Source organism: Syngnathus typhle, linkage group LG22 (genome assembly GCF_033458585.1).
Source record: "Syngnathus typhle isolate RoL2023-S1 ecotype Sweden linkage group LG22, RoL_Styp_1.0, whole genome shotgun sequence".
NCBI classification, from domain to species: domain Eukaryota; kingdom Metazoa; phylum Chordata; class Actinopteri; order Syngnathiformes; family Syngnathidae; genus Syngnathus; species Syngnathus typhle.
Genome location: NC_083759.1, coordinates 6956648 through 6976213, shown reverse-complemented (window position 1 = coordinate 6976213; position 19566 = coordinate 6956648). Strand labels below are relative to the sequence as shown.

Genomic DNA, 19566 nt, shown 5'->3' with positions numbered 1-19566 from the left:
ACAAGTCCTGACATGCGGGCTTCTGTCGCTGTCAGGCGTCGGAGAGAATTCAAAGCAACACGGAACGATTACGCTACTGCGTGACCCTCTGGGATGATCTCAAGCTGATGGAGCAGGACATGAATCAATGGACCATCTGCAGTTCCATCGCTGAACTCAGCACGAGTGTTGCTAACACCAGCGACAAGGACATGGAGGCTCGTCTTGCCAACTTTCAGGTTGATTCGGATCATAAACGTCATGTTGTGACTTTAAGATTCATTCACTTTTATGTCCAGGCTGAAGTGGAGAAGAGGAAAGGGTTATTAGATGCTCTGCTAGAGAGAGTCGGCGAGCTCAAGGAGCACGCTAAACTGGAGGAAACGCCCCTACAAATGCAGGTAAAGACATTGTGTCTGCAAAAACGATGACTGATGGAAGCCATATCCAGAGTCTGACTATGATCTTCTCTTGCTTTAGGTGCTGGAGTCCGATCTGAGGAAGAAGTTAGTCCATGTTCAGGAGGTGTTGGACCAGACCAAACACACTCTGAGCCGCTTCACATTCCAGAAGCAGCGTCTGGAGGATCTCATGTCCCAGATGAACGAGAGGCTTGAAAAAGTTGAGGATTCCTTGTCGAGTCTTAAGGAGGCCACCTCCCCTGAAACCATTGATGCTATTAAGGTAAGCAATATGTATGTTGTTGTTCTCCACCTTTTTGAGGGAACATAAAATGGTATGACAAAATGTCCTCATGCTCTCACAGGATCTTCAGGGTGTTGCCGAGCAACAGAGGCCAGACCTGGACTCAGCCCGAGAGTCTCTGAGTATCTTAAGCAGGTCCCATTCCTCCCCGGAACTCTCTCAACTCGCCGCCGACCTGACGGCCGTCGCCCAGCGCACCGAGGAGGCCGTCCAGCGTTGCGCCAAGGCCAGGAGCGACCTGCAGGACGTGCTACACCTCCATTTGAACCGTGAGCCTTTGAATCAACCAATTAATCTTACCTCATCCATATTGTCAGTTCAGGATAAAGATTAGCATCGGATTTAGTGCTAATCTTCCCCTAGAGAGCGCTTAAGTGGCGGACATTCCATTCACAATCACTGTCTGGTGCACAAGTGCACTCTCTCTCTGCTCCAACACACACCTGTGCCTCCTCGAGTGATGCTGCTCTTGTCACATGAGCTCCCGAGGGAGTCCTTTAGGCCCGGTTGCCGGGGGCAACCGTGTGGACACGCCTAGCCCTCCCATACGCTTTAGCAGCACGCTTCCCTTCTAGTTCCTTCACTTTTCCAGTACAGGGGTGTGGAGTTCTTACAGCTTTGCCTTCTGTGTGTTTGTTATTTTGTCTTGGGGCGGAAGCAGAGCTTTTCCAAGAATTCCATTCCTGGCTCTCGGGTTTGAAGTCGGAGTTGAAAGAATGCGCCAATCAGTCGGGAGACGTTTGCATCCTCACGGCAAAGTTGCAAAGATTGAAGGTATGACTTGCAAATTGTGCTGCTATTCTTCCGTTCTGTTGGGAAAAGTAAGTGCAGCCCACATTTTGTAATATTTACATACGCAGTCGTCAAGGCAGTGGAATTCAGCGGGCAAGGAGCGTCTCCGTCGCATTTGTGAGGAGGCAGAAAGGCTCCACCTCCACCTGCCAAAAGCTGCAGCAACACAGCTGCAGGAGCATCTCTCCTCCTGCCAGAGAGAGTGGACGAGCTTCCTGGATGAATGTTCTCACAGCCAACGAGCCCTGGAGGAGAGGATTCAACTCCTCAAAAGGTAAGGGATCACTTTTTCGTGACGCAGTTGCCAAATAAATACATGAATTCTCTCCTCCCTAGTTTTGATGATGCTGTAGAAGGTCTCAGAGATTGGCTGAAGCAGATGGGGCTCAGCCTCAACAGGGAGTCTCTTGTTGGGGCAGACAGCCAACAAGGTGCCCCTGACACCAAAGAGGAACTGGATAGGGTAGAAAACCTCCATAAAGAGCTTTTAACGAGACGGTATGAACTTTTTTTTCATACGTTTCCAGCTGTTAAGTAGTCACTTATTACTGTTCTCCTTTAGAGACTCTATCGAGCGTGTCATCCAGGACGCCCAGTCCTTGTCTGAAGCAGGACGCGGGTCCGGCGAAGAGGTCCGTGTGGCAGGCCGGCTCCAGATGGAACACCGGGCTCTGCTCAAAGCCGCAAGGGGGAGGCTGCGAGGCTGCCAAGAGAACCAGGCCTTTGGGGAGACCCTGCAGGGTTTGTGGGCCTGGTTAGAAGAGATCCAGGAGAAGCTGGGCACGGTTGATAGCACCATGGGCAGCAAGGAGCAGTTGCAGAAGAGGCTCGAGACAGTGCAAGTGAGGGCCGATGAGCAGTTTTGCTGCATTTGAACTTTTTTTATCACTAGAGGGTGCTGTTATTTAACTTGACCTACATTTGGATGCAGTTCTTTGATCCCAACTGTTTGCACAGGATATCCTACTTTTGAAAGGCGAGGGCGAGGTCAAGCTAACTATGGCAATTGGTAAAGGCGACATGGCCCTGCGCAGCTCCGGCGCCGGCGGACAGGAAGTTGTGCGCTCACAGCTCCAGGAGGTGGAGGATGCCTGGGCCACGCTGCTTGTCACGGCCATGAGTTGCCACAGGTGAGAAAGCCTGTACAAAAAAAATAAAGAATCAGTTTTAATGCTCTGTTTTACTTTCTGTCAGTCGTCTCGAGTGGACGGTATCTCAGTGGACCGGATACCTGGAAAACGCAGCCCAGCTCCGGCGCTGGATGGAGGCCGTGGAGCGGGAGGTCCATGCCTCCCTTGCCCCGCAGCCGGCGCCCAGGGAGAAGGCCTCGCAGCTTGAGAGACTGCGAGCCCTCCTGACCGACATGGAAGACCACCAGCTGTCCTTATCCAGTCTGGAAGAAAAAGCCAGAGAACTCTTCAAGAAGACCGGCGATGCCGGTTTTAACCACTGCGCTCGGACCCAGCTGCAGGTGCACTTTGACGAGCTGGCGGCTTTGGTGGAGGTGCGAAGGACGTTGCCTCATCACTACTTCAGGTCACCAAAACCGTCATGTTTACAACGGTTGTGGCTTTTCTTTAGGAGAAAGTTCGCCTGGCACAGAGCGTGGTCCTGGAACACCAGGAATACTTGGAGGCTGTCCGGGAGCTCACCGATTGGCTGATGACCGCGGGGGAGGAGCTACAGCAGTGGTCGGACACATCTGGAGCCTCTGCCTCTCTCCAGAAGAAACTACATGAAGTGAGGGTGAGATGTCCTTCTAGTCAGAAACCGGGATTGACATAATGAGTCCTTTAGAAAACTAAATTGTCGATTCAGTTATAATCTGTTGCTATGGTAACTGATTGTTTAATGCCATTTTCTTAATAGGCAATTAAGGAAGACAGCATTTGCAGGAAATTTAATTGGATTCAGAATGGATTCAAATTCCTTTGTCATAGATTAAAAAAAAAAAAATCCTCCCGAGGCACAGTTCACGTCTAATAAGTTGGTTTATTAGCCTGCGACTAAAGGTAAAAGAGAGTACGTGATATGACCAAATAGGACAATTGATTTCCATTTTAGTTTTCACGCTCGGATCCTAATTATCACGTAATAAATTAGTGTTTGAAGATCCCTGGTGCGAAGAACGCAAACAGACACGCAGTCAGTCAAAGTGTTGAATTTCACACACACTCACCCGGAGAGAATACTTTATAAATAGCGTCGACTGCTCATCCTCAGGTCGCAGTTTCTATAGCCAACGGTTTCCTTAGCAACTTTGCCTCCTCTCAATCCTCAGGAGCGCGTGGAGTGTCGACTCTTAGAAGGCCGCGAGCGCCTCGGCATCGTGCGACGCACCGCCGCGTCGGCGGCGGAGCACACGGCGGCGGGGGGCTGCGAGGCCATGGACCGGCAGCTGGGGGCGCTGTCCCAGGCGCTGGAGCAATGGGAGGGCGGCGCTTTGAGGGCCAGAGATGGCCTAGAGGGGGCGCTCGCCTCCGCCGCCGCCTCCGAAGAGGAGTACGAGCGCCTGACGTCTCGGCTGGAGAACGATTCGAAAGAGCTGGACGTGCGACTCAGGGGGTGGAACCAGGAGGTGATTCGAGCCGAGGGACTTTGCAATGGCGAGGAAGCGGTGATGGGGTGGCAGCTGGCTAAGGTACTCGCTGTTAACATGGCCTCATAATGACAGAAACCCTCATTACAAAAAGGGAAAATGAAGACAATCAACGGGTGTAAATAAAAAAAATATATTAAAAAAAACAGAGTTTAGGTTGTAAGAATAGCCGGCTCGCGACTGGGATTCATCATCGTCGGTAATTGCGTATTGTTAGTATGTTTACGTCGCAGTAATGAAAAATTGTGATTTGGGTTGAACGAGCAGTATTCATTTTAGAAAAATGATTAGCCATGTTGTTAAATGGAACGCACACAAAGCGCACGCACACTAAGCACTCTGCTTTCCATGTGCAATTATTCTTTCCTTTTGCCAATCAGAAAAAAACACATTAGTCCGTAAATCAGCTTTACGGAAACAATCAGGCTGTGACAGCTACAATCCAATCACTTGCCCTCATTTTCTACCCATCAGCCATTCCCCACATGTTGTCATCTTCGATTGTTTGTTATTGCAGGATTAGGTGGAAACTTTATGGCAGGTCGGTGCCAATTCAGGATTATTTTGGCATTTTTTTTATAATTGACTTTTACTGTTTGTATGATTTGGAAGACACTTAATCTGGATTCCTCAATTTGCATTTCGTGTTTCGTTTTGGTTGGATTTGGATGCTCAGTTTTGTATCCAAATCACTTTTTAGAACCGAAATAAGTAGTGATGACTTCCTCGCCACTTTCTCTTCCCTCTCTGCCTCGTTGCGGATGTTTACAATTTTTACTTCTCCCTTTTCCAGCGCAGCCTTAACAACCCCCCCCCCCCCCCCCCTTGAGCGTCCTCGGCCATGCTGTCCAAAGCGCGGCCGCAGAGAGGAGGAGTCAGCCACTCTGACGTTCTCTCCTCCTCCTCCTGCAGCCTCCCTCCGTTTCCTGTGTGCCTCTTTTTGAAGCAGTGCTTCATCTGCGCCGCTGACAGCTGAATCCCACCGGGAGAGAGCGTGAGAGAGAAAGGGCGTGAGGAGGAGGGAAATGTTTGAGAGGGAAACAGCGGCGGGGTAGGAGAAAGCGGAGAGAGGCAGAAAGCAAGGGAGGGAGGAGATGTTTATTGGTCATACGTCAGCGGAGGAGGGAGGCAGGACATATTTCACAGGACGGGATTTTATGATCGGCCGATTGCGGCGTGCGAGGCGCGCTGAGAAGTGCGGGAAGACGTTGCGCTCGTCTCCTTCCTGCCTCTTCCTCGCGCCTTTAAGAACAAACATGCCATTGTACAAACTGCACTGTGAGTGTGTGTGTGTGTGTGTGTGTGTGTGTGGAATGTGAAGGCACTTATTGACCGGTGTCATGCGCACGCACACGCTGAGCCAGCTGGACTGCATTTTGTGTCGTTCAGGACATAGTGGAGGGCCTGCAAAGCGTCGAGCCGATGGCAGAGAAGTTGAAGGGGCAACTGAACGACCTGGTGCAGTACTCCAGGGACTTGGCCTCCCAGTCGGAGCGCGTCACGGCTGTCATCAAGCAACACAACAGGTGAGGTGACGGCAGTTTTTCGACATGCTGTCTATCAGAATGAGATTGGGGTTTTTTTTCTACACAGTGATTGCGCTTTAAGCATAAAGCAAGGAAGTGAACACATGTGGAAACGAAAGATAACATCACCACATAGGAATTTTCAGCAGACGACCAAATCATGATGAAATAGTGAATGTCGGTAAAAGCAATTTCTTGATAGCGCCACCAAAAGTTCTCTGGTGCCAACTTACAGTTGTTGTTTATTATTTTATTTATTTTGTTTATTATTTAGTTATTGTTTATTGTTATCTTTGCAATGTGCATGCACCTGAGGCACAGTCTGCATCGCATCTTTTGTTGAGAGGCGCACACGTCCTGTCACCAAAACAGATGTGCGTGCATCCCACGCAAGTTCACTGACACGCACGTGAATACATAATGAGTCGTTTTTGAACAAACCTCCCACTCCTGCCTTGACCTTCCCCAATCATGCATATTCATGACCGGCAAGCGTGTTCTTCTCCAGCCTGCATTGTACACGGGATGTCAAGTTATTACCTTTTTTTTTTTTTTTTGTGAACTAGTCTTGTGTGCCACCTGTTTGGCCTTGCCAATGGCTATAAATAAAACATGTGCCTAATAATGTGGCGAGTGTGCGGGTAAGATGAAAGGAAGCACAGTTTTTGTCATCGTTGAAGGAACCCATACCAGCCTCTACCATATAATCATCCTGTTAACTATCCCTGTCATGTTGTCTTTAGGTCCCCTTTTCCTCGTAGCACCAAGCTGTCATCCCTCATATTATCACCCTGGTGAACTCTTGCCCCGCTCATATGTCTCCTCTCAACCCACGCTGAGGTCCCCATCCCCCGCTCTGTCTCTTTAGCCCATTGCTTCCACTTCACCCACTTTTGCCATCCCTCCACCTGCGTGCTTCCCATCACCCAGCGATAACATCAAAAGACAGAACAGTATGTCTCATCATTTTCATTGACTCAATTGCCCTTGTTGTCTTTTTCCTCTTTTATGCCCGCAGTCTTAGTCTCCGTGCATCCAGGGAGTGCCAAAATAAGGAGCGCCTGTTGGAGCAGCGCTTCCGTGCCGCCCTTCGAGACTTCCAGCAGTGGTTGGTCAACGCCAAGATCTGCACCGCCAAATGTTTCGACGTGCCACAGAGTGTGGCGGAGGCCTCCGCCGCCCTGCAAAGAATACAAGTAAGACATTTTTTTTAATGGACAGCTATTTTGGCTATTCAAGCAATTCAGACCAGTGGGGATATTCTATTTTTGTCCATATTGTCACCAAGGCTTTAAAGAAGAGCGCTAGCATGCATCGTCCTTCAGAAGTTGTTTTTGTCAGGATGAGGAGGAAATGTCACTGAGTGTATGGCGGCGAGGAAAGAAAAGCCATGTTTTATTTATTATTGACCTGGTGAGGAATGTGGAACAATGTTTCCACATGACTGACCTCCAGGAGAACCAGTATGGGAGGGGTGAGCACAACTAGGAGTGGGAGGGGGGGTATCCATGCTGCATCACCCTTAATTTGTGGTGTACACTTACTCTAGCTGGAGTGGAGGGAGATATGAAAGCGAGAAGTTTGAAGACAAAAACAAGCCAGTGTGTGTGTACAGTAAGTGTGTGTGGGTGATGCACAGATGGTGGAGTGGTCCCCGCTGCGCGGCTGTCATCGTCTCAGCTCCGAGGGAGGGGTGTTTTGTGGACGGCTGGGCATGGAAGAGCCACATTATGTTTAAAAAAAAAAAAGAAAATAGACTTATTTGCCTCCACCGGTCATGTTCCATCGTTTGTGGCGAACTATGTTGAAGTGAAGAGCTTAACTCGCTCACTGCTGGATGTTTATATTTGTCAACAGCAATCCAATTGTTTATTGTTTAAAATCTGCAACCCCAAAAAAATCAAATATGATTCCCTCCTCCTTTTTCTGTGTGTTCAACAGCTTCTTTTGTCTGTTGCGTGTGCCCCTCAGGAGTTCTTGAGTGACAGGGAGCACGGCCAGGCCAGACTGAGTTCAGTGGGTGCCAGCGGGGAGCTGCTCATGGCTGTGGTGTCCAAAGAGCGGGTTGAGGCCATCAAGGCCAAAGCGGCAAACGCCAGAGAGGACTGGAAGAGCCTGATGAATAACCTTCAGCTTAGGGAGGATGCGCTCAAGGTGGGTTTCTAGGTAGATGTACACTTGAATGAATTTCAGTTTCCTGATTCTGGAATTGATTGAGATGAGTCTGTAAAAGAAATAGTGACATCATAGTACAGCAACACTCTTCCCTCCATCAATGAATTCCATCCATCAATCAATCAAGCTTTATTTATAGTAGAGCACTTTTCACACATAAGTGCTTTCCTCAATAAAAGCCAAGGTTAATAGACACACAGATAAACACACACACACACACACACAATGACTGGCCTTTATAGCTCATGGCTTAAATTAAATGACAAGAGAAGGGCTGTCAGAAGATTAAAAATCCACCGAGAAGCGCCATTGATGGAGCACCCTTCTCTCGTTTTTTAAAATGTATGGAACATACTATTTCTCACGTTTGATCCACTGTATGCGTCCAGAATTTACGGTGCCAGATGACAGAGTTCGAGGCCAGCGCCGAGCCCCTGCAGGAGTGGCTGCACAGCACCGAGGTCAGAGTTCAGGAGAGCAGCGCTCGGCTGCACGACCTCTCGGCCAAGAAACAAGAGCTCGGCAAATTGCAGGTAATGTATTCAGACTCCTCTCTAAATGGATGTGGTGGTTAGTATGTATTTGTGATCTGATTTTTCAAGGGCACCAAATATGTGATAAGCCTCTCCAAAGTGTAATCTGAAATCAACTGGGGAAAAGAAGACCTAATTACATTTGTTGAGGACCACTGGCTCAAAATAGAGCAGCGGCTTGACATAATAGTCAGAGGCAAAGTCGGGGAATCTAATTAAATCCACTTCTGTCAAAAGCCTTCCCCCCCCTTGCATGCGATAACAGGATCTGTCATGTCTGGCAGAGACACACACACACACACAAAAAAGCAGGAGGGGGGGGGGGGCGGCAAGGAGCGTTAAAAACTGACAAAGGAGGCAAAGCTCTGCCTTATCACTCTTGATCTTATGTGATATTTACATTTTTTATGGATCTTGGCAAACCAATTGCATGTTTCCCCCCAGCACCTCAAATACAAAACAATACATGCCGTCTACCCAAATGAGGATAAATGAAAAAAAAAAGTGATTTGGATGGGTATGTGTTGATCTGACATGTTGTCTCTGTGCTTGGAACTGGACACCAGAGTGTCCTCAAAGAGATGTCCGGTCGCGATGCAGAACTGGGCTGCCTCAGGGAGCGAGCTCACTGTCTTTGGGAGGGTCAGGCCGCCGGCAAAGGCTTCCTCCATCGAGTGTCCCAGTTGTCTGCTCAGTACTTGGCTCTCGGCAACTTGACCAAGGTAAAAAGTTCTGTCGCTTCTTGTCATTATTTTTTTTTGCTTCTCTTATGTACTTGATTCGGTCCTCATGACTGCGCCGTCATCTGCACAAGAAAGGGCAAAGGATGTGTTAGCCTTATCCGAAAATGTCAGACATGTGAAATATGGCAATGCAGCAGCAGCTGACCTTTTTTCGAGGCCTTATTAAATGTGTCGATTGTATCGTGATGAATTGGATTGTGAGCAAAACAGCGTAACGGCTCCCAGTCTACCTCTGGACAAGCAGGAGCGTTTTAAGAAGATTTATTGTCATTGACCCGCTGTGATCCTTTTTCCTTGTCTTATTTGCATTTCTGTGTGTGCAACTCCCAACAGGACAAGGCCTCCAGGATAGAACGTGTGGTAGGGGAGCATCGCCTCTTCTCTCAGGGTCTTAAAGAGCTCCAGGAATGGGTGTGCGAGGCCCAGAGTGTCCTCGCCACCTGTACTTCCACCACCTCTGATAAAACTATGCTGGAGGACAGGATGTTACAATTGGAGGTAAAGAATTGCTCGACAAGCTTGTCGATACATTTTGATTGATTGTTCGGTTCCTCCGTGCGTGCAGGCTTTGCTCGCTGCCCGCCAAGAGCGGGAGATCCAACTCAAAATGCTGCTCACCAGAGGAGAAGCCGTTCAGAGAAACACGTCGGCTGAGGGTGTCCCGGTGATCCGCAAACAGATCCAGGACCTTAAGGACTCGTGGGACTCCTTGTTGTCTACCTCTATCAAATGCAAAAGGTTGCGAGCGAGTTTCTCATTCAGTTCTCCCACGCTATCAACTTTGTATTGTGGGAATCTGAGTTGATAGAAATCGCTTTCACAATAAACTTAGTGTGATCTTTTCTGCGTTAACAGCCAGCTGGAGGGCGCCTTGTCGCAGTGGACCAGCTATCAGGAGGACGTGGGTCACTTCATCCTCTGGATGGACCGCGTTGAAGAAACACTGAGTTGCTCGGACAGACAGTATTCGGAGATGAGAGACAAAACAGCAAATCTGGGCAAGACTAAGGTACATTCCAGAAACAGGCCTTAGAGTAGAGTAGGTATTGAAACGCAAATGTGGCATGTGTCACCATCCATTATTCAGGGGGCTCCCCGTGGGGGTCACAATGAATGCATGTGCTTGTGTGTTCATTCCAGCTTCTGTATGAAGAAGTGCTGAGTCACAGTTGTCCTCTGGAGACTATAGCCTCAAAGGGGGCCAACATGGCGGAACACGGCAGCACCCAGCAAGAAGTGAAGCAGCTCCAGAGCAGATACAGCAACCTGCAAGAAAAGGCCAAGGTATGGAAAGGTCTTGTTTTTTTTGGGTTTTTTTTTGAATGACCATCTATTTTTTTTTTTTTTTTTGACAGAGTGCAGTCAATAAGGCCAAGGGGCTGGTTCTGATCCACCAGGAGTATCAGCGAGGACTTCATGTGTTTGAAGATTGGCTGGAGAAAGAGCAATCCACTCTGGCCTCATTGTCTCATCTCGAGCGGACTGTGGATACACTTGAGGAAACACTGAAGCAGCTTCAGGTAATCAGACTTCATTAACCTTCCGTGTAGCGGGGGGGCATAATTAATTTATTTCTTGCTTTATTTACTTTTGTCCTCAGATTCTACAGGAGCGCTGCTCAGACGGCCAATCTCTGCTGTCTTCGGTGCTAACCAGCAGGGAGCGTGTCATCCCGTGGGGTATACCCCAGATCGAGGACAGAGCCCTTGACACGGCGCAGCAGGAGTGGGGGGCCTACCAGAACCACCTGGCCGAGACCCAGACGCAGCTGAACTCCTCCCTGACAAGACTGAAAGTGATGGGCCACAAGTTTCTCACTTTGGCTCACTGGCTTGAGGAGATGGAGAAAGGCGCTGACTTGAGGCTGCACAGGAGGTCAGACAGAACCACCAAGGAGACTCAGCTGAAGAAACTCGAGGTTTGAATATAATGTCAATTTACTCATTGAGATGATGGCGCCAAAGCTCCGTTACAAAATGTTTTTCTTTGTGCTGAACAGCTGTGCCTTGAAACGGTGCTGGCTCGACAAAACGAAGTGGACGGCCTCTCCTCTCTGGCCCAGCAGGCTTTGGAAGAAACGGACATCAGTGGTCGCGTTAGCGTCACGGCAACCCACATCACTGCACGCTACCACTCGCTGATGCTCAGCATACAGGTACACTTGCCATCTGGATGAAGATCTAACACATAGATTCAATTCAAATAATAACCATTGAAGTCGTCCTTTGATCCAGCCTCCCCCCGTTTGTTGTCTCCCCCCCATTTCTGTGGGAAAGAAAAATCAATTCTGGGCCCAATGAGACAGTCTCACACCCAGCACCAGGAGTGGAAAAGCTATCCAGGCACCTCATTGATTTTTACACCTTCAGTGACAACACTTTCCAAAAAGTTTGCACAGTTTAAATTGGCTTTACACGCACGCATGATGTCACGCTCTTTGTAATTATGCCATGTGAAGTGGGATGAGGTGAGGGCCTGAGTTTTTTCCGTTCGCCTCACAGGAAAGGTGTGCACTCAGCAATATCAGCTAATTGGAGCTCCTCACCACAGGATTTTGGACATGGAGTGAATAATGTGTCAAAGCTGCAAAGAAACCCTCTCCATTCTCGTGGTGTTATTGACTCCAAATTTCAGTCAAGTGGATAATGCACCTACCCCCCTCCCTCCATCCTAACTCCCTCCTTTGTGCAGATGAAACAAGGAGGGCTGGGGAAAAGAGTATTTTCTGTTTTGATGGCTGTTCACAGAGCTTTTGGTCCTCGGTGGTTACAGCCCGCTGGGGTGCAACTTTAAAAGAGGAGCTTCTAAACACTATCGGAAAAAACTTGAAGGCTGCTTTTGTTTACAGTCACATGAAAAAAATAAGTAGCATAAACAGATCCAAATAATTAGAGCAATTAAAAGCTGCCTTGAGATGATAATGGATTCGTGCATAAAAATACATATTTGAAATTTATTTAAATCAGATTTTTCACTGACAGGAAACCATCAAGCAATTGGAAGAGGAGCTCAAGAGTATACAGAAGGCGGAAAACCTTTGCGTGTCCTTCTCCGAGTGGCTCGGCACTACGAAGAAAAGCTTCACGGAAGTGAGCGATGCTTCGGAACCTCTCGACCGAAACGCGCTGGAGAAAAAGCTGAAGAAATTAGAGGTATTGCATTAACACGTTTGCATGAGGGTGGCTGGATCATAACAAACAGTTTTACACATTTATGAGTGTGAGGTATGGTTCACCTCCAACTTGTCCAAGATTCAAATTTTCCTTTTTTTTTTCTTTCATTATATCTTGCTTGTGAATATCTGCAGGTTTTCAAGCTGTCACGTTCAACATTTTGCTTACTTTAGTATTTAAAGTCCTTAGTGGGAAGATTTTTTTGAACACAAGGCAACACAGAATATTTGCTTGGGTAACACATTTTTTGGCAGCTTCAGCATGCTTGGCCAAGAAAAATGTGTGCTATTTGGGCTTTTTTTTTTTTTCTACACTTTTTTTTTTTGCCTATCCAGCCAAATGGCAATTTTTGACAAGTAGCTCAAAAAAAAATTGCTTGCTATTGCAAGATGTGATGTAGTTTCTATGATAACAAAAGGTGTGTATCGATCCATAGTTGTTATGAAGACAAAGCGGGCGCTGTTCTGGAAGGAGGGTGTTAGCAGGGTGCGACGCCTCGCTGTGATGACGAGGATGAAGAAGAAGCACCGGGTGTCAGCAACGTGCTGGCTCAGACTCAGATAATTGATGCAGCGCTTCACCGCATCGCTCGCGTGTCTAGAGTCGTAATGAAAGCGCTTCGACAAGCTACGCTTTGCGCATTTTCTTAACTATTTACGCCACGTGGCGCCTGACGTGGGCTCTGTCGTTATCTTTGTTGGAGATCGATGGAGAGCTTCTGACACGTGTCCTTCTACCAAATTTGTCGAGCTCACCAGGGTGTCTCGTTGAACTGCAATGATTACGCATTGACACAAAAGAGTAGCGGTCAATAGCCATGCCAAGGGAGAGGCTGACTTAAAACTGTCATGAATGAGCAAACCTCTGACCCAAATTAGAGTCAATCTTCATTTAAAAATATAGATATATTTTTGTATTTTTAGACTCCCAAAAATAAAAAAATTAATACATATTTTCACATTCTTTTCATTTTTTTTTCAAGATCCAAAAGGATTGTTGGGATTCTAATTAAAACATATATACGTATATATTTTTATTTTTGGCGTAATTATAGACTAAAAGAAATCAAATTTTCAATACATATTTTCATTTTTTTTTCTTTTTTCTTCAAGATCAAAAAGGATTGTTTAAAATCTAATTAAAATAAAATCTTACCCTTCATAAAAAAAACATGTTCATAAATGTATACTATTTTGATGGTGCCTGACATATTGCAATAATTAATGTAATAATTATGCAAGTAGTAGATCTGAGCGACTGCAGACAAATGTTGACAGAATGCGTGTCACACAAACGAGGAGTACACTTTGAATAATTAATATTAGCATGATGGAAGAGCGTTTAACAGCCTAAAGGGGATCTCGTGTGCAGGCCCTCATAAATAATGTTCAGCAGACTGTAATGTCTGCTACTTTGTCAGCCGTTAATGAATCAGCATGGTTTTTAAACGCACCATATGGACTCAGAAATGTACGAGCCGGCGGGTTCGAGGGAAATGTGGAGTCACAAATAGCAATTTCTACTCTTGTGCCTTGTTTGGGTTCAGGTCTCGTTAAAACAAACCATGTTGTGGTCGGTTGCCTTATTAAGAGTGTATCGCAGGAACACAGGTGGGTCACTGGAAAGACTTGGAGGTCAAACATGGACGTGTCCAGGCAGGCACATCACATGGTTAAAATAGCTGGAGGTGGAGCTCCACTTCACCAGTAATGGAGCCATGATGAAAGCGAGATGGCACCCCATCAAGCTTGTTTTGCCGTTACCCGGGAACCCCCCCGCAGCTCCTCCTTCTTGTTAAGGGGCTCTTATAATTGGGTCCTCCTTTCCTATTATTCAATCCTCTGGGATTTGATCTGAGAGGAAGAATGGTGCTCCGAAGAGGTCAGACAATCCTAATTTGGATCCAAACCAAAGACTTACTTAACTTTGTTATCAAAATATTATCATACAAAAGTCAGTTCTTGACAAATGAGCATTTCGATACGCCGCTTCCTCACACAGAGTCTACAAGCAGATCTCCATCACGGCCACAGCTTCCTGAAGTCCCTGAGGGAACGTGCCGAGGAGGCTGCCAACTTCCTGCACGAGGCCGGAGCGGAGCGCCTCGGAGTGGAGGTGGAGGCACGGCTTTCCCAGCTGGAGGAGCTGGCGGGCTGGCTGAGGACCGAGCACAGCTTCCTGGAGCGAGCTTCGCTGCTGGCTAAGGAGTTTCAGGAGCGCTATAAGGCTCAGGCCCAGTGGCTGGTGGAGACCAAGGCTTTGCTTTGCTCGCCGCCGGAACCCAAAGCCGAGCTTTACCAACGGAGGGCGCAGCTCGCCAAGTACAAGGTGAACATCCAGGGGGGAGGGAAAAAAAAGAAGCATCTTTTCTTTTTTTTTTTACACTATTCTTTCTGTTTGCCCTCCAGGCTCTGCTGCAGATGGTTCAGTCCCACGACGGCTCCGTCAGGTCAGTGGTGGAGAAAGGCGACGCTCTGCTGGCCTCTGTCCATTACCCCTCAATTCGAGACAAAATGAACAAGCTGCAAAAGGACTATACCGACCTCTGTAACATGGCCACGGTGCGTATGTTGCATATTCACTGTGTGACTTTTCTGACAATCTGGCTCACTATTGCCGTCTTGCCACTTAGGCTCAAGTGTTGCAATTGGAGTGCCAGGTGAAGGAACAGGAAACATATCACAATGAGCTTCAGGAGGCGGAGCGCTGGTTGCTACACATGTCTAGCAGGATGGTGACGCCCGAGCCCAGCGTGAGCCGCAGCCTGGAAGCGGCCACTCAACAACTAGCTAGGCACAAGGTGACCATCAGGACTTTTTTTCATGTGGAATCTATCCCCAGTAAATAGAATCACAATTTTGGTCATATTTAAGTCAAAGCTTCAAGCAGACCACCTCCCGCGTCATTGAACACGCTGACGTCTCGTTTTGTCCTTCACAGGCCATCATGGAGGAGATAGCCAGCTTTGAGGATCGCTTGGCAGGCTTGAAGCAGCGCGGGGAGCACCTGGTGCGCGGCTGCGACGAGCGCGTGCAGAGTCGTCTGAGACAGCAGGTCCACGCGCACCAGCAAGGAACCAAAGACAGCTACTCGGCCATCTGCAGCACGGCGCAGAGGGTGAGTAAGACGACAGTGGAGCTTGGTATTTGAAGAAGCGCGTGTTGACTTTTTGTTGTCCTCTGCACGTGCCAAATAAGGCCAAGCATGCACAGTCACACTCTGTCAACATCAGTGTCATTGAGTGATGCCGCCAAGACAAGGACTTAATCCTAACCCAATGCGACTCCTTAATTGTCTCTGGATGACGCCAGCACGGAGGCCTTGGCAGCGCCTGACAGCAACCGCACTGAGATGAGCCCATCTAGCCAAAGTCGCTAACTCAATCTGCCCATATTAATCTCCGCATATCCCCCTGTCAACTCCACACTTTCCATGCCTGCACCAAAAGGCGGACGCTGTTTGACGCCGCTCTAATCCAGCGCCACTCTGCCGTTTTTGGCAACTTCCACTCTGTCATCATTACTGACCTCCCCAGACAGCGTTGCCAATCTGGCGTTGTGTGATCCAGCCACACTGCTGGCTTCTCGTCAATTTGTAACCCCCCCCCCCCCATTCTTATCTGCCAACTGCGTTCCCGACGTAAGCTCTAATATCCTGCCTGCCACTTGCCACCATGCCAGCTTTGGAGCCTTTGCCTAATAAACTTCAGCCAATATGCCAATGCATCCCTTCCCCCTTCCCTGTTTCTTTCTCTTTGAGACTCCCGTGTTAAGATTGTCAATCAACCGCGGCTGTTTGGACGCCTCCACATTCAACACCTGTCAAATATGATGCTGCACAACGTCCCTTTTTGAAAGAGTTAGCCTCACTTGTCCCCTGTCGAAATGGTTTCTAGGTATATCAGAGTCTGGACCACGAGCTACAGAGACACATAAGCGTCCAAGACACCTTGCAGCAGTGCAAGACTTGGCTGATGTCCGCCTCCCAGGAGCCAGAACCTCCTGCACTGACCCCTCTTGGCCTGGAGGAGGCACTACAACAGGTCAGGGTCACACATTTCTTAATTGAATGAAGTTTTTCTGGTAGATTGTGTCACCGTTGTGAGACTTTTTTCTTTTAGGTGAAGCAGGAGCGGGCTCTCCAGGAGCAGGCCAGTACTTACCTCCAACTCGTGTGCTCCACCTGCGACCTCTCACTTCTTCGAGTGCAGGAGGTCGCGACGGACATCCAGCAGGTCAAACTCCAGGTTAGTGGCTATTGATGGAAAAAATAGCATGTCACAGACATTTTATTAGGACATCTGTTAGCTAATTCTAATTGTCTCTTCCTTTTATGTTTGTTTTGTTCATAGATTGAGGAGCGCATGATGGTCTGCGAGGAGGTTGTAGAGAGCTGGAGGGACGTCGAGGAGCACAAGACTGACCTGGAGGTGCATCTTAGGGAGACTGAGCAGCAACTTGAGAATCTCATCAGGTGTCCTGCAGAGCTTGAGCCCAGAATTGCACAGAACCAGTTGGACAAAGCTCAGGTGTGCATTTTTTTTAAACTATTTGTCTGAAATTTTTGACACGTTCAAAACATTCACCATCCAACTTCCCAGGAGTTCCTCCAGCAGGTGAGGGAAAGGCAGTCGGAGGTGAGCCGCTTGATGGAGGCCATCGAGCAGCTAACGGATGGACAGATTTGCGCCGCCATGAAGGACACCAAAAAGCTACGCAGCATCTGGATTGAGATGGGCCAGCGCGCCGAGGAGTTGGAGGCGGAGCGGGGAGAGGACATGCAGCGAAGCGGCGAGTACCAGGACAGCGTGGCTGCTGTCGAGGAGCTTTTCCATCAAGTGTCCAGGGAGTGGGACTATCTGGCCAGGTACCAACCACATCATTGTTGTGTAACGTCGTAAACATTTATTTTAGTGTGAGAACTCTTTTAACTAAACACTCCTTCTGTGTGTGCACAGGGCCGACACTGAAAGTACAAAGGAGCACCTGGAAGCGCTGAGGAAGTTGTCTGGCGATCTTGTGGAGCAACGTGCGACACTAGAAGATCTCCGCGAGCAGAAACAAGCCATCCTGCCTCGAATAAGTTTGCTGGACAAGGAACTGGTCAAACAACAGGTGAGATTGCTCCAATGAGATCTCATTTATTCTTCTTTTTTAAATTGGGTTTTCCGTCTTTAGGTGGGTCATCTAGAGCAGCGCTGGGCCCAGCTGGAGTCTCTTCTCCAGCAGAAGATCCAGGAGTCCTCACAAACTCTGGAGGATCTGACGCGGGTGGAAACCCAGCTGGGAGACGCCCGCGAGTGGGTGGAAGAGCAACGGCCCTCGCTCACCTCAGCGCTGAAGACCAGCCCACCGCCTGACCTGGCTCAGAGTTTCTTATTCGACCACCTGAGCGTGTGCGTGGAGCTGGAGGCTCGACAGCAGCTGCTTGCTCGGGCGGTGAGCGAGGCGCAGGCCGTGGCGCCCAGGCTGGGGCTCAGCGAGAGGAAATGCCTGCAGGAGCTTGTCGAGCGAGCCCAGACTGAGGTGGAGGCGCTGGAGGCTAGGGTCACCCAAAGGAGGAAGTACCTCAGCAAGGTACGCTGCTTCTTCCGCAAATCATTTCTTCTTTGACTCATCTCAAATTCTTTTCTCTAGGCCTTCACGGAAAGGACGCAGTTCCTTCAGGGTCTTTGCCGAGCACTCTCGTGGGTAGAACAACAGGAGAACAAGGCCCTGATAGATGACCACATTGCGCTCTTCCCGGAAGATCTGGCAAAAGAGGCGGCGGCGTGTCGGAACATCCAAAGTGGCCTTCGGGCCTTCCAGAGGGAGCTGGCGTCTCTCTGGGTTCAAGGTCGGGAACTGGAGAGGGACGCCACGGACAAAGAACGAGGAGAAACTATGACGAGGCTCCAGGAGCTGCAGGCGGCCTTTGAAACGGCCCTCCAGAGAACCGGCCAGCGTGTCACAATCTTAGAAAAGGCCTTGATATCCAGGAAGTACTTCCAGGTTGACCTGAACAAAACCTGCCGATGGCTCAGGCGAGCAGAAGCCGTCACCTTCCCTGAAATTAACCTCGGCGACATTGAGGACAGCTCGGAACTGCAAGAGCATTTGTCCGCCTTTCAAAAAGTCCTGCAAGGGGCGTCGGAGAACGAGAACCTCCTTTTGATCGTGCAGAGGATAGGTCAGGAGATCCTTCCCACTCTCAACGAGATCGACCACTGCTACTTGGATGAGCGGCTCAACGCCCTCCCTCAACAGTACAACGGCATCCTGGCCCTGGCCAAAGAGAAAAAAGACAGGCTCCAGCAACTCATCCTCGACAGGAAGGAATTCAGCACTTTTTTGGAGGTGACTCGAAGCACAGTGGAAAGACTTCAGGAGCAGTTTGACAATCTGGAGAAGAAGACTATCAGTCCGAAAGAGGAGGAGCTTGTTTGCTTCATGGATGACTATCGCAAAATCGGGCAAAGTTTAGCGCACATCGGCAGCGCCGTGAGAGAAGTTCGTGGTAAAAACGAGGGTTTTCTCTGTTTGGGCCACACGTACGGAGCTGAAGAAACACGTCAGCTGGTCCAGCTACACACCAAGTTGACAAGCGGAACCGAGAAGACTCTTCAACATTTGGATGAGGCCTTGAAAGCCTTAGCGGAACATAACAAACTACTGAGAAGTTTCGACCAGCAACTTACGTCCACCAAAGACAATCTGATTGCGCTCAAGTCGGACAAAAAAATGAATGTCATTGATAAAATTGCATCTCTTTATGCCTTACTCAAATGTCTGGACGGTTTTTCCTCCCAGGCCAAAGAACGGAGCCAACAAATCGAAGTTCTCGGCTTGAGGTTTGACTCCGCCTCCTTGCGGGAAATGACGGCCCGGCGTGAATCGCTACAATCTTTACGCTCAGATGTGAAACGCTGCGTGGAAGAAAGCCAAAAAGACGTCACACAATCCGAAGCCTTCGACAAGGAATTGGAAAAGATGTCCAAATGGCTGCACGCTGTTAGAGACGCTCTGAGGGAACCGTTGAGCGAAACCAAAGTTGAGGAGGTGCTGGAGAAAGTGCGGAAAGTGAGAATCATGGAAGAAGAAGCGAGTAGTAAACTGAGAATAATGGAGGCCTTGTTTAATCGAGAGGAACAAAGGATTGGCGGTAGGAAGGAAAATATTCCGGTCCATGTAAAGGAGAAATTTGAGGAGCTGAGGACACTAGGAGCTGAAGTGCAAAATGAAATTGTCAACAAACAGGTAAGACCAGTCTGAATTATTTTTAGGTTTTTTTCGATTGGTTGGCCGATTCCTGTTAGCACTTTGAAACCACTTGGCCAGCCCCTCGCTTAAAGAAGAAATTAAT

General features: G+C 48.6%; 1 protein-coding gene across 2 annotated transcripts in view; it reads left to right on the top strand.

The window, feature by feature from the left end:
• Positions 1 to 43: 43 nt before the first annotated feature.
• The window catches only part of LOC133146926 (nesprin-1-like), a 48044-nt gene continuing 28521 nt past the window's right edge, over positions 44 to 19566 (top strand). The window contains exons 1-36 of one of the 2 annotated variants that reach the window (XM_061271026.1): positions 44 to 218; positions 279 to 380; positions 460 to 663; positions 746 to 953; positions 1346 to 1458; positions 1545 to 1750; positions 1813 to 1974; positions 2039 to 2318; positions 2434 to 2606; positions 2671 to 2980; positions 3058 to 3222; positions 3758 to 4117; positions 5465 to 5601; positions 6620 to 6797; positions 7573 to 7755; positions 8166 to 8309; positions 8876 to 9031; positions 9386 to 9550; positions 9618 to 9790; positions 9908 to 10061; positions 10193 to 10336; positions 10408 to 10572; positions 10653 to 10970; positions 11052 to 11207; positions 12034 to 12204; positions 14227 to 14553; positions 14634 to 14786; positions 14858 to 15025; positions 15166 to 15342; positions 16121 to 16267; positions 16346 to 16471; positions 16577 to 16753; positions 16826 to 17091; positions 17183 to 17339; positions 17403 to 17801; positions 17862 to 19460. In XM_061271026.1, the coding sequence (XP_061127010.1) occupies positions 108 to 218; positions 279 to 380; positions 460 to 663; positions 746 to 953; positions 1346 to 1458; positions 1545 to 1750; positions 1813 to 1974; positions 2039 to 2318; positions 2434 to 2606; positions 2671 to 2980; positions 3058 to 3222; positions 3758 to 4117; positions 5465 to 5601; positions 6620 to 6797; positions 7573 to 7755; positions 8166 to 8309; positions 8876 to 9031; positions 9386 to 9550; positions 9618 to 9790; positions 9908 to 10061; positions 10193 to 10336; positions 10408 to 10572; positions 10653 to 10970; positions 11052 to 11207; positions 12034 to 12204; positions 14227 to 14553; positions 14634 to 14786; positions 14858 to 15025; positions 15166 to 15342; positions 16121 to 16267; positions 16346 to 16471; positions 16577 to 16753; positions 16826 to 17091; positions 17183 to 17339; positions 17403 to 17801; positions 17862 to 19460 (8334 nt within the window). In that variant the 5' untranslated portion in view covers positions 44 to 107. Of the gene's footprint in view, positions 219 to 278; positions 381 to 459; positions 664 to 745; positions 954 to 1345; positions 1459 to 1544; positions 1751 to 1812; positions 1975 to 2038; positions 2319 to 2433; positions 2607 to 2670; positions 2981 to 3057; positions 3223 to 3757; positions 4118 to 5026; positions 5354 to 5464; positions 5602 to 6619; positions 6798 to 7572; positions 7756 to 8165; positions 8310 to 8875; positions 9032 to 9385; positions 9551 to 9617; positions 9791 to 9907; positions 10062 to 10192; positions 10337 to 10407; positions 10573 to 10652; positions 10971 to 11051; positions 11208 to 12033; positions 12205 to 14226; positions 14554 to 14633; positions 14787 to 14857; positions 15026 to 15165; positions 15343 to 16120; positions 16268 to 16345; positions 16472 to 16576; positions 16754 to 16825; positions 17092 to 17182; positions 17340 to 17402; positions 17802 to 17861; positions 19461 to 19566 lie in introns of those variants that run through there. The other variant, XM_061271027.1, reaches the window with a different exon arrangement.